The 14,112-nt window shown below is 37.9% G+C and overlaps 1 protein-coding gene across 1 annotated transcript in view; it reads right to left on the reverse strand.

Moving 5' to 3' along the window:
• Positions 1–5,283: 5,283 nt before the first annotated feature.
• PRKCE (protein kinase C epsilon) overlaps positions 5,284–14,112 on the reverse strand; it is a gene marked incomplete at its 3' end in the record, with an annotated part of 287,241 nt that continues 278,412 nt past the window's right edge. The window contains exon 15 of the mRNA XM_084261984.1: positions 5,284–5,430. Coding sequence (XP_084118110.1) covers positions 5,284–5,430 — 147 coding nt within the window. The remainder of the gene's footprint in view (positions 5,431–14,112) is intronic.

Genomic DNA, 14,112 nt, shown 5'->3' on the forward strand with positions numbered 1-14,112 from the left:
ATACTGCACATCAGTTCTGCTCCCTGTCTTCAATAGGGATACAGTAGGACTAGAAAAAGATCAGAGAAACTTGGCATAGATGACCAAAAATATGGGACATGTCTTTATGCGGCCTTTTCACAGACAGGGGAAGACTTTTCAGTCTGAAAAAGAACTGAGGAAGGATGTATCAGTGACCTATAAAATTCTGAGTGGCATGACAAAGGTGAATAGCAAATGATTATTTATCCTCTTTCAAAGAAAGACCAGGCAACATAAAATGGAATTGTGATGGGATCAGAATAAATGAAAGGAGATAATTTTTAACATAATGACTAGGTGTGTAGCTGTTTCCCACAGAATGTTTTGCACACCTGAAGTTGACATTGTTCCAAAATGGATGAATCAATAGAAGTTCATTCAGAGATATGAAATATAATAATGACCAGGCAATCTACTACTTAATATCATGGAGTCAAACAGTTGCATGTAGAATACCATCCCATGCTTCCTTGTTCTCAGATTTTTCCTGAGGTGTGTTCTATTTTTTTGTACTTTTATACTGCTATAGCTACAATCAAAGCTGAGCAGTTCTGCTGACCATTGCTGACCAGTACCTGACCTGAACGATGTGTGGTTTAACCCAATATGGCTGCTCACACCTTCTTTTGATTATACGAATACCTTATTTGCATTACTCGGATGAAAATTTTCTTGTTCCTAGCAGAGGGCTACTCTGATCTAACTTGTTCTTGATTTTTTCCTCATGTCTGGGATAAGACAAGTTCATCCCGTGTGTTTTTAGTTAAAAAAATATTCTGCTCAAAAAGTACATATAGATGAAGACACAAACTGACCTTCTGGAGCTTCTTCGAGTTAGGATACATCAACCTATTCAACACTTCAACTCACTGTTGGATAATTATTCTAATTTTAATCAGTTTGTTTAGGTGCTTATCATATTGATTTGCTCATGTGCCTGACCAGATTACTAGGAGGCTAAAAACATTTTTGATTGTCAGGTGATCTAACATCTGCTGTGTAGAAGGCCACAGAAGCAGACAGACAAGATACATGCTGAGGCTCTCTCCCTGAAACTTTTAGGACCACATCTACAGCATGGACAGTGAGTCTGACTGTGCCTCATTCCTCTTCAAAAGACCGGTGTGTTTCCAAATTTTGCAGTCAATCAGCAAGGATAAAAACTCTACAGAAGAAAACATGGTATGGATTGATGTATTTGGAGACCAGTGATGCTTATTGTTTGTAAGATGACAGTTAAGTTCTTTGTGTGCTTTTAAGGTTGCACCCAGAAAATCAAGGTGTTACACAGTTGTTTAACTGGTAAAATCTGTGTGACAAAGCTTATGCTAGTACTGTAAACACACAAGATTTGGAATATGCTCGTAGGCACCAAACATGTTTAGTGACTTCGAGAAGATAGAGCATGAAGGAAAAAAAAAAGGGGGGGGGGGCGTTGCACAAAAGTTGCAATTTAAACAGAACATAAGCTTCAAACTATTTTTTAAAGCTATTTAGTACCAGCTAGGTACACACTAACTGGAGATTGTTAATTGGAATTACTGCCAGAGCATGCCAATAGCTCATCTACTGAAACAGAAGTGAAGAATTTTAGACCATGAAAGTTGGAAAGTATTTAAGGAGCAAATTGAAACCTGATGAAATACTGAAATATTTCTGACAATGTCACACTGACATATTAAGTTAAATAATTTAACAAGCTCTGTGACCCTAATTAAACTTATGCATACTATTAATCCCTCTAATCAACCCAGTTAAAGACTAAAGCAGTCTCACATGTTTGTACACAAAGTGCCCTAACTGAAGTGAGTTTTAACCACACAGCTAAGCAGAATGCTAGCTAAGTCAGTACTCAGTGACCATTATGTAGTTGGTAAGTCTGTAAACTAACCCACCTGCTTGGTGTTTTTGAGGTATATGTCATACTGCCCAAGATAAATAGTGTTTACACACGGTTACCTGTGTTTCCTTTGGGGTGTTTAGTGCTTTGCAGATGAGGTTCTTGTTAGCAAATCCTTCCTTTGCAAAATGTCCACTCCTAAAAGACAAGCTCACGGTATTTTGTACAACATGTAACAGGAAAAATATTCATCCTTCATTCATTTTTCTTTCTTCCTCATTAGGAAATACTCAGGAAAACTTTGGGAAAAAAAATAAGATTTAACATCATTGTATTTATTAGGTTCCGAAACAATACACATTCACATCCTTTTGAATACAGTACATTTGGCACAGTAATAATGTTTACGATGAAATAACACTAATGAATGGCAAGAGATTCAAATTACATCCATAAGAAAAAAATTCTGTACAAATAAATCCTCACAATAAAAAAAACCCTACCCCCCCAACTGAATACATTTTATATTTAGCCAGAACTATTCTGCACATAATTTAAAAAGAGGTAATTTGTAAGCCTTGTTTTGGAGAGAATTATTTTTCACCCTATGGAGAAAAACATGTTTCCATTTTTTAATAAAGTCTATTTGGGAGGAAAAACAAGAAACAATGGATTCTTTATAATTATTATTATTATTAATAATCTTTTTGGCATTTTGCACTCATTTTACAAAGAAGGAACGGGAAAGATTTTACAGAACAGGCAGAAATGTAACAGAATGTCCATTTTTAAGAATTGTCTTTAAAAAATGTTCAAGGTAACAGACAAACCTTCTGATGTAAACCCAATGCAGAGGATCTATCTATGTATATCGAAGAAATACCTGCCCATGCAAGAGTTTTTTATCTCCTTCATTTTTCTCTTAGCTTCCTACCAAACGTTGTGGGTGCTGAGGCCTCTTGAAAGACAAACACTCGCTAAGTGTCTTCACGTTAGAAACGGGAGTGCAGACTACAGATCTTGCTTACAAAAGCTTTATGGGACGCTTTTATTCCTTCAAAATAAACGCTCAGAGTTTTGTGTAAAGGCCTCTTGTTGTACCAACAGCAGCGCACTATCCGGTAACTTCTCTTCCTAGCCAGTCTACTCACCTATGGAAAAGAACGCTTTAGCATTGTGATCAGTTCTTGCCTGGATGTCAAAAGCTAACCATGATGAGAAATAAACAGAGCCAGTGGCGAGACACAAATCGATGGGCAGTTCTACAATATATTTCTAAAAGAGAAAGAAATTTAAACATTGAGATGATGCAATCATTAAGATGTTTCTGTGCTGGTACTCAGCTCCAGAAGCTAGTCTTTTCCCAGTACAAAAGATTACTGAAGATAAATTAAATTAAACTAAAGGCTTGATCCATTATTACACCTGTAGGCCAGACAACACATTAATTGATATACCATAATATTTAATATTTTGAAATCATCATAAGAATATATATAATAATTACACCTGAGTTTTAAAAACAAAACAAAATGGAACTGAATGTTGTCATCAGTAACAGGCTATGAGCAGCCAGACGCAAAACTGACACAAACTAACTCATCTGCTTGAGACCGAGATTATCTCTTAAAGCCAATGATTCACACTTTGTCCACCACGATTTGTAACATTCCTTTCTCTTTCTGAGCTCTATCATGTCATAATAGAGTTGAAGAGAACTATACAAGAGATTTAGTATAGCTTAATATATGTCTACATCTTTTATAACAAAAACCTCATCTCTCTGACAGGAACTTGAACCAATACACATACAAGAGTATTGCACATGGACATTATTATAATTATTCTTTCATAGACTAACATTTTAATAAGTATGCCTGAACATGCAGCAGTTGATACCTCTATATTCAATGAATTCCACAGGCCTTGCAGCAAACACTATATACAAAATCTCACCTGTACAAAAGGCAAAAAAGCTTCTTTAGTGCCACTTTGCCAATCACAAGTATATATATTTTTGTGCAGCTGGAAATCCATGTGCAACAATTAAAATGGATTCCAAAGACCGCTCACTCAGTCCAGTAAAATAGATAATAAAATGACCTCAGCGATACATGTACACAATAAAAAAAAAAAGAAAAATAAGGAGAAAAAACAAACCCAAACAAAACCAAACCACAGGGTACTCCTGGAAATATAAGTACATAACACTGTTAGCGTATCTACAGGAGGTAACTTCACATTAGTAATATTGTCCACATGAGTTACCATTTCAATTCATACACAAAAAAATTCAATTTACAACTTTCAGTAATGTCAGTTTGTGAATGTTTGATCTTCAGTTTTTAACACACTTCCACATAATGCACGTGTAGCCTTATTTTGTGTCTTCTAGAAGCAGATTTCTCTTCAGATTTTAAACATAAAAAACAACAAACACAGTAGTATTATGGTTTTGTAAAAGTGTGCAAAAGTAACACACTGCTGAGAAAATAAATATAAATAACAATTATTTATCAACTTAGCTACAATGGAAAAGGCAAATGTACAATGTTTATAATTAATTTTTTCTCTAAAATTAACTGTAAACATTTGCAAGCTTGCCATCACATTAATGGTTCATTTAAATGGCTATTAAATTTGGTAACATGGATAGTACACCCAATTGCCTGAAAAACTGTTGAATGCCTATATATAGCTCTGTTAAAGTACTATAGGCTTTTTATTCTTTAGCCCTTTAATAACTATCCATATAGTATCTATCTCTTTAAATAAAATTGAAGTTACCTTTGTGACTCTTCTTATTCCTAAGAGTTTTCAACAAATTGTATGAGGAACTTCATTGAAAGCCTTAATTGATGTGCTTCTTTTTCTGGATAGCTTTTAACTTTGTACCTCACCACAATAAATTCATAACTGAGGATTACACCTTGATGAAGGCAGACTTCTTTGCTTACCACAGGGCAGCACATCACTTGCATTTGTCCCACATCTGAGTGCAGATCTTGCCGTAACTACCAGTGCAGAAGAAAGAATTCTCTACCTTCTTAGCTTAAACACATATGACAATTGCAGCACGTGATCTGCTAAATCACTTTTAACAGCACGGCTTCATTTTCCATGGAAAAGATGCAATTTTATCCTCTGGAGAGATCTTAGGAATAAAAGAAAAGTTGCAAATATACGGCAGTGTGTTACATCTACAATTGCTGATACAAAATTATTTTGCATTGCTTTGTGAGACAGAAATTAAGAGTGCTTTCAGGTCAGAAGATTAAAGGAAAAACAATAAATATATACTTTAATTAGGGATATGGGCTCAGGGTAAGAGAAGTAGTTCTTGATCTACTGAGTCTCAGTAATTTGACGATTTCTTCAGAATCACTTCTTGCAGCATCATTCATCTGTCAGCCTAACGTTGTCTATGGCAGTAGCTCTTCTCCAAAATAAGAGAACCCTTTAAATTCTTCCTGATTGATTTGTTTTATAATTGTCTCATCCACTAGCGTTAATACTGGTTCTTCTCGTGTAAAGTCTTGATCAAAGTTATTTACATCCCTTTTGGTTTTCTGAGAAAAAAAATACAAATAAGGTGAATGGTAAAACAGCACAGTAAAACAAAAGGTGTTCTTTCTCCGCTCCATTCCCCCCCTCCTCCCCCCTGAATTTTCTGGAATGATTGAAATAAAAGAGGAGCTACTTCACACAAAGAATAACAGACGTATGAGAGAAGCTACAGGAGCAAATACTATAAATGAGTTCAGGAGAGGCCACAGAAGCGGTACTATAAATGAGTTCCCAGAGACTCACGGGTCTCTGGCAGGCGAAGGAATAGCAGTAGGATGATAAAGCAGGAAGCTGAGATTAGGACGAGTTTAAAAAAAGGCTTTGGCATAGTAGGTGGTACGGCTGTTTCCTCTTAGATTTGAACATAATGATATCTCATTTCAGAGGCACAGAGTGAACTGATTTAATTGATTTCCCCACAATATAGCCTACTGTTTGAACTCTAAGGTAATTATTTCTTTATATCTGGCTATGCTCAGCTTTAAAATCAGATGTAGACCTTGCAGCAGCTCTCAGTCCAAAATCCTGGAGCTCCACATTGGCAACTCAGATTTCCTAACACAGACAAACGTTATTCAGAGCACCACGTCAAAGTGTGAAATTCTGGCCCCAGAGAAATCCACCTCAAAACTCTTCTTTATTCCAACAGCATCGGGATTTCCCCAATGAAGTCGAAAGCACCTCGCTCTTTCAGTGAAGTGGGGCCAACAAACCGCAACCGTACGTGTTGTGGTCGGGATGAGAGGTATTAACTAGGGTCAGCCTTGGGGAAGCCAACTCGTTGCCCCTAAAGGCTACAGAGAAACACACTCCCCAGAGTCATCCCCTTGAGACCTGCACTGTTCATGGTATCCATGTTAGCAGCTTGTTTCAGACGAGTGCAGGTTCAGGGAAACGGAACAAACATTTTCCTTCACACTTTGCCTCTTTTCTCTTTGTTTCATAAAATCTAATAGTTACCCGAGTGACACTCAAAGGAGGCACGCCCACACACTGAGCACTAGCTTTAAGAAGATGCCAGACACAGAACAGCTATTCGATTTGCAAAGTGAAATGATGAAATCAAAGCAATACATCATAAAGTACATTCATGTATTCCAAATGGGATATATGCAACTTCTTTCAATGTAGGTAAGTTTTCCTATAAAATATATAGATAAATGTGTTTTCTTCATCAGCTTTGCCGAGGCACTACACCAAACAGTTTTCTTTCTCACAATTGTAAAATGGTAATAGCAACCTTTACCTACATTCTTTGTAAGAACCTGATAGATAAAGGGGAAAAAAAATCTATATAAATGCAAGAGACAGTGGCTTGTAACTAAGTACTTTGTAAGTGCCGGCAACCAAAAATCCACATTCTCTATCTGTATTCCATGGAAAGGAAAGGAGTATGGATGCAAACATACATATATCATAGAATCATAGGGGTTGGAAGGGACCTTGAGACATCATTGGGTCCAACCCCCAACCCCCCATATATGTATGTTTATATTGCTTACATTTACAGTATTTACTTCATATGTATAAACTGGACATGAAGCGTATGTGATCTGTACACTCTGAATTCTACAGAGTGAGGGACATTACTCTGGGCTTTATGTTTTTTCCCAGTCATTTGAATTGATACTGCAAAATAAGAATGAAATTCCGTATGAATTTTGAAATGCATCACATTACAGATACATCTGTATTGTTTCCCATGCCCTATCATAGCATTTTCACACACTCATACAATGAATTTGCTACAGAAAGCAGAAGGAGGTAAGTGAATATCTATGGAAAGTTGTATTCAAATTCAGAACTGCAGTTATGTGCAAGGGAAAGGTGACTACCCTCACACTTTAACCACTTGCTATCCAGGGCAAATATGCTCTGAATTAGCTGACAATAAATACATTATATATCATTTTCAGGTTTGCACACTGAACACATTTTAGCTGAAACTAAAAGAATAAAATGACAAATTCATTCAAAGCTTATTAGGGCCAACGAAGTCCCAATAACTACTTTTCACAGAAAGCAATCTCTAAGATGTGTGAAGGTGTTAGGTGAAAGAGAGTGCAGGAGAGCACATCTGAAGAACTGTCCCAACACTGGTGTACCTATATCCTATTGATTAAAAATAATTGCACTTCCAGCAGAACTTCAAATCCTAATCAATTCTGAAACAACCAAAGCTATTTGCTTAGATTTAAAAGCCTAGCATATTTTAAAATAGGCCTTCAAGAGCAAAGAAGGAAATAGAAGGTTTTATTTTCTCAGATTTATAAATAATTCCACGTTTTTTTGGCAGCATGGATGTAAATCACCCAATTTATTAACAGGACAAGTGTGGAGCAACCTAAGATTGCAAGGATACACTAGCAAGCCTCTACCTAACCAACTGATGAAGTGAGATTAAATAAATCACAGGGAACAAAAGTGAGTGGGTTAAGTCATACAAGACAAAAGTCAGAGTTAATAACAAGTGTTTCTTTTCAACAGAAAGATTTATTTGAGAAACCCTCCTTAGCAACTTAGGCTCTTTCTTCCTGAATCTGTGACTATTTTGCAAGGCTCCATCTACTAAGATGGAACAGGTCTGGCCACATTTCTGCTACTATTGCTATTTTAATACACTCACACTGTGTATACTGCATAGGCCAACAGCCTCAACCAAGATACAGTTGCAGCATGAGGGCTCAGGATGAAGGTATGAAGGGCTGTGGCTGTCTCCTAGCAGAGGAGCTGAGAAAAGAAAGATGATCTGCAAAACCAGGAGACTATATGAAGGAATCAGAGTGCAGCTATTATGCTACTTTGAAAATTAAAAAACAAAAAAAGAAGAAGAAAAAAAGGAAAAATCTTTAGATTGGTTGGCAAATGCATAATTAAGAATTCAGTAATTAAAATGGTTGGAATTCCGTTTATTTAACCTGCAACTCCTGAGACTTTGAGACACATGGTTTTAACTTTTCAAATTCTTTCCAGGTAAGCCTTTTCAGTTTCACATGACTGAATAAACTAAGGTTATCAGTTAAAAAAAGAAGCCCCCAAACCACAGCTGTCCTCCCAAACACATGGAAATTTGATTAGGTTTCAGGTGCTGCTATTTTTTTTCCTCTCTAGACTACCCAAACACCTTGTGTTCAGCATGTGTCAATGCTACATGAGAGCAGGGGCACTACCCAAGAGCTTCCAACAGGTGCCAAATTCCACGCTGCTTTACTACAGGTAGGACGTGGGCAGCATGTCCCTCTCTGTCTGACAAAGAGCAGAAGCAGCACTGTGGCACTTGTAATGACTAAAAATGACATGACTCCAATTCTGTCTCACTTGAAAGGTGCCTCCTCCACCAGCTCAGTATCCCTGGAGTAAGAAGGAACAGTGACTCACTGACTCCTGTGCAGGAAATGGCGTGGCTAGGAGGTATTTTTTTTCCCCAGCAGCATGAATGCATCATAAGTCTCCCATGTGAACACTGACCTAGTGTGACCTGCTTACCTGGGAGACGTGGTGGACCTGCTTCATGTTTGTGATAGGATCTGATGAGATATAACACTTAACACTACAGAAATAGAACCTCTTGAATTAATAAGTATTAATATGACTTACTACCTATCAATGATCACAATTTTAAGTCACAGTCATGTTTTCTTCTATTCAAAGATTGCTGTTTCTGTTCAAAGAGCTAAAGATACCAGAATTAAAAAAGACTGTATCTTCATAAAACACCATTTAATCAGGTTTCCTAGTTGGCTTGTACAACTTTGGACAAATAGTTTGATGAGTCAAAATGCCATTTTTCTTAAATCTCTTCACATAATTGCTAAAAGAATAAAAGGAGCTTCATAGGCTAATACACATTAAACAGTGGGGTTTTTTTTAAACTGGTTTCATTTTCACTATCATTTCAATATGAAATTAATTTTCTACTTTCAGTCACAGACTCAAGCTTAAAAAAACCCTCCAAAACTGCTCAGTAAGCTTTCCAGTGTCAAGGATTACCAACCTTGCCTGTTAATGATTTCTAAACGACACTAAATGAATTGCAATAGTGAAGGGGGAAAAAAATAAATCTAATTTGACAACCTTAACAATGAAAATACACAAAGTTAGAGCTTTCCATTCCTTTCTATTAATCACATGAAGCAAATGTGAATACCAGGAGCCTTTGGTACCGAAAAGCCACAGAAACCATTGGAAGAAGGCACCTGACAGAGGGTGTTCCAAACCAGGTGCCCAGCAAACCTTGGGCACATCATCAGCTGTGTCACGAGGCCAAGAGGTTTGGTGGACTCTCTTCCACTCAACAAGGATTAAATTAATTCCCAGCTTGGAGGCATTAAAAGGCATCTGTGTCTACTCCATTGGTATTTTTTAATTTAGCTTGCAGAAATTCACCAAAACTCAAGTCCTTTGCAAGCTCCATGGCTCCACTAAATTGGGCTGGAATTGTCCAGCAGGTTCAAAGCCTACTCAGAGGAGGTGAAAGAAATATGGAGATGGTGGCTAAAGAAACAGCACTTCCACAGAAACCTAGGTCTTCCATTTTAGTCTAATTTTCCTACAAATTCACAAGACACTGTTTAAATACAACTGTAGGAATCCCCTTTACATCAATTAATAGATTTAGTAGAATCCAAAGCTAATCCAGAACAGACAGCGAATACAAGAGGGGCCAAAAATGATCAGTATAAATAATGAACCAGTATCTTGGAAGGAAAAAGTTATTGTGCTATGGTATTTGTTGTTAACTGGGCCTTTTGACACAAAACGTGTACCAATCTCATCCATGATTGTCTCAGTCTGTGATAATGTCAGCGTGGAAACGCAGATGCAGAGCTGCTTTTCTGTATCACTGAATGAAACATCTTTAACTTTACTCCACTGCAATTCTCTGTCAGTATCAGTGCTTGATGCCTCCTCACATATTTTCAAACCTACAAGTGAAATCCTGGAATTTGTCACTCATTTGGGGAGCTTTAGCAGAGAACCCTTTCCCAGTGCAGCGCCCAGCTGCACATCAGACACCGACAGGAGCATTCAGTCCGGGCAGGAAGCTGCTGCAGCTTTTGGTGTGCAGCTACAAGGCACAGGACAGCAGCGCAGCAGGAATGGGACATGCTGCAAGAGCTGCACCTTCTCATGTCTTACACAGGATCATTACATTTTATCCAGAATTTTGCTTCAGTAAGAAATAAATAATTCCTGTGTTTGACAGTACCATCAAGAAGAAATTCTTATATTGGGATGATCAGAGTTTAAATATTTTGTATTTACCTCTGGTAAGATTTTCACATTATTTTGTTCAAGACAAATGGAAACTAAAGACATCAAACAAACTGGTTTGAAGCACAAGGTTATGTGGCTAACCTCACATATCACTGTCCTCTCATTCACCTCTCTTTATTATGATAACAAAAACCGCAGCGCAGGCAGAGATCACTTTGCACCAATGACTGGATCTCTTTTCATAAAGGTGTAGTAGTTTCTAAAAAGCCGAGACCAACTGTAATGAGCACTCCCTTTAACACACAACTCATTCTACATGAACAGAAACTCAGTACGAATACTCTGAAAGAAACAGGCTGAGAAACGCCTCAGTTCTGTTGATGCCCCTTCACACTATTTGCATGCCCTGAGAACCTGTACTAGTATTAGAAGTAATTTCTAGGACATCTTATTTCAGAAGATATGAAATATGTTATCAGAATAACTTTGCAAGTTATTACACTTTTTAAGCGTGTTAATTGCTCTATTCACACGTGGAAGAGCTACAGCACATCAGCCGTAAGCTGTAGTATATTCAGCTGAAGGTTATGGTGATAAAAAGGGGTTTGAACCCAAGTAGCCTTTACAGGTATAACAACATTCATTACTTCCAAGCAGAGGGTGAAATTTTGTGCTCCTGGATTATGCTTTCATTAGATGTAAAGGACACCAAATTAAGACGACGAAGTGGAAAAAATATACCCTGCTCAATAAGGATGCTAGTAGTGAAACAGTATTTGAAAAGTGTATCAATCTCTGCAGTCCATAATTTAATCTGTTATGGAAGTACACAGACATTCAATAAACAAGAAGCTAATTCATAGAAGTATGATTCTGAATGAAGTAGGCATGTGAAATGGGTCAAGTAGGAAGCAGGGATAACCTAAGCAATTAGTGGATACAAATATTCAATGACTACATGGCTAGCATGTCACCTTTAGTATTTCACTTTTGCACAGCCCTTCTCCTACCCCATACCCCAAAACTACCACACCAAAACAAACAGCAAGACAAAGGTAAAGCCCTGCAGGACCACTGACAACCACCCCTGCATTCACAGCCTCAGCAGTTAACTTCACCCAGAAGTCATCGCTGCAAAACAGTTGTCTCCTGGGTTTGGTTTTAGCATGAATGAGAGTAGGGAGCACTAAAGCTACATATACCAAACCTGCTTTGTTCACAGCCTGACTGCCCAAGCACAGCGGTGGAGACGGATGTCACAGGGGCTGCATGGGAGCTCAGCACTACAGCTTCCTACCTGTGGTAAGTACTTTACCTCAGGATCCATAAGGGCTTGCTTCCATTAGGACCTAATCATGACATAACCACTGCACATGAACTATGCTACAGTAGAATACGTGCATTTTTTAGAGAGGAAAAAACCTGTGTGGGAACAGTACCAACCTCTGATTTTCTACACTATTTTTCCTTTCAGTTAGGTTTCTCTGAGGGCTAACTACATGTGAGAGAATTTTATATTTCTTCTTGGGGTGAGGAGGAAATATGAGAAGAAAAAATAATGGAACAATTATATGAAAATACCTGTCATCTGCACAATGCAATTCCTATGGCAAATTTGATGATCCACTCCACAGCGCAGATTTTATGTGTGCGCCTCTCGAATACACAGTATATTGGCAAGACTCCACTGGTATCCTGAACTGCTCTAGGGTCATGATCAGCAATGTCCCCTGCACTCTTACCTCCTGGCATATATCCAAGATTAGTATATTTTCTGTTGTGTTCTCCTGAAATTGCATTTTAACCATCATTGTTCCAGCAGAGTTACAGTAGCCAAGGCTGGTGGATCTGCAAGATGCCAAACCAGCTTCTGGTGAGCCCTCAAAGACATGTATAGAAGCCTTTTTCTGCTCCTGATCACTAGCACTTTAGCATAAAGGACTGGCTATACCCCGAAAATGGGGCTGACTTGCAAACAAGAGAAAAAAATTATACAGGAGGGTTGGGCACATATCCCCAGAATTCCCGTGGCTTTCAGGACATATCCCATAAATCACTGAAAAATTACCCAAATACAGTTACAGTCTAGTAGTGCACTGAGACATTTAACCAGATTTATTCTGGTAAAAGATCTGTAGATTTACATTGTTTTCCAATCTCTAAGGAATCACAAAAACAAAGAGTAAATTAAGGAGACTCCAAGGCTAGTAAATAGGTGAATGATTTAATGAAATATTTCAAGACTTGCATCTCTACATTCATATAGCCTGAACAAATACTGACTGACTTTCCAAAGTTTTTTCCTGCCTATAGTCACATCATGGAAACCTTCCTGAATATGTGACGAAATTATAAATTTACAACCATGATCTTGTAAATCTGAGCCCTCCTCTAGCAAGGAGGCATGGATGTGTGCATTGTGACACTGGATGCAAAGAAACATCACAGCATGAAAGGTAATAGCAAGCATGTATGGTGGGAGCATCATCCCAAGACCCAGCTACACCCTACAGTATAGTGCACTATAGGCTGTAGAGCAGGAATGCTACAGAAGTTTAGGCAAGACTGCCTTCTTCAAAACATGTTGGGAAACTCATTCTCTTTGATGATGATCTCTACCTTGTTAAGAATAAGGCTTTTAGTTTGGCATGGGTGATGAATATGACAGGTTTTCATAAAGAGAAATGGTATAGCAGGTCTCACCTTATATAAATGGAGAAAGGTACACAGTGACGGTTTAAACTTCAGACAACTGAATTGTTAGACATAACATTTTGAAGTCTAATGATTATTTTTAAGCCTTTGGAAAGACAGATTCAAATAAAGATACATGCGCCTTTTTAGAAAGCAGCTGAAGCTACCGCGGGTTTTTTAACTTAATGCCTATACTCATACAAATTGCAGAATGGGGAAACTGAAAAAAAAATGATGCATGAACAGCTACTACTACCGTACCTCAGCATACTTCCTTTCCATTTTTCCTTCAGACACTGGAACTGCTTTTTTGGGATGCAGCTTTATTAAAAGACTGCAGAGTTGCAGTGACGTGCCTTTTATTCTTGGTTCAGGTACTGCTCTGCTTTGAGCTTGAGCAATTTTCTCCTGGCTATGCACCTAATTTTGTTCTCCTAATACATGCATTGTGATTTATCTATTGTTATCTATGATCTCTTGATCGTCTCTCACATATATGGATTTTTGCACAGCAGAAACCTCGTCTTGCTGGGAACTTGAGCTGCTGCTGAGGACCCGAGGGCACAAATTCAATTTCTCTTTCTTCTTGTTCTTGTCAGATATAAACACAATCCTTCAGAGAGTCACAGGCAGTCATGGTCTCCAACTCCTTCTTTTCCGCACTCCATAATCAAGCAAAGGGAATCACTCTTCTATAGGTCCTTTGCAAACATCAATCTGGCATGCAAACCAAGGAATATGATCTGCACTTATGGCATTTCATAAATATCTAG

Source organism: Gallinula chloropus, assembly GCF_964237585.1.
Source record: "Gallinula chloropus genome assembly, chromosome: 3".
NCBI lineage: Eukaryota > Metazoa > Chordata > Aves > Gruiformes > Rallidae > Gallinula > Gallinula chloropus.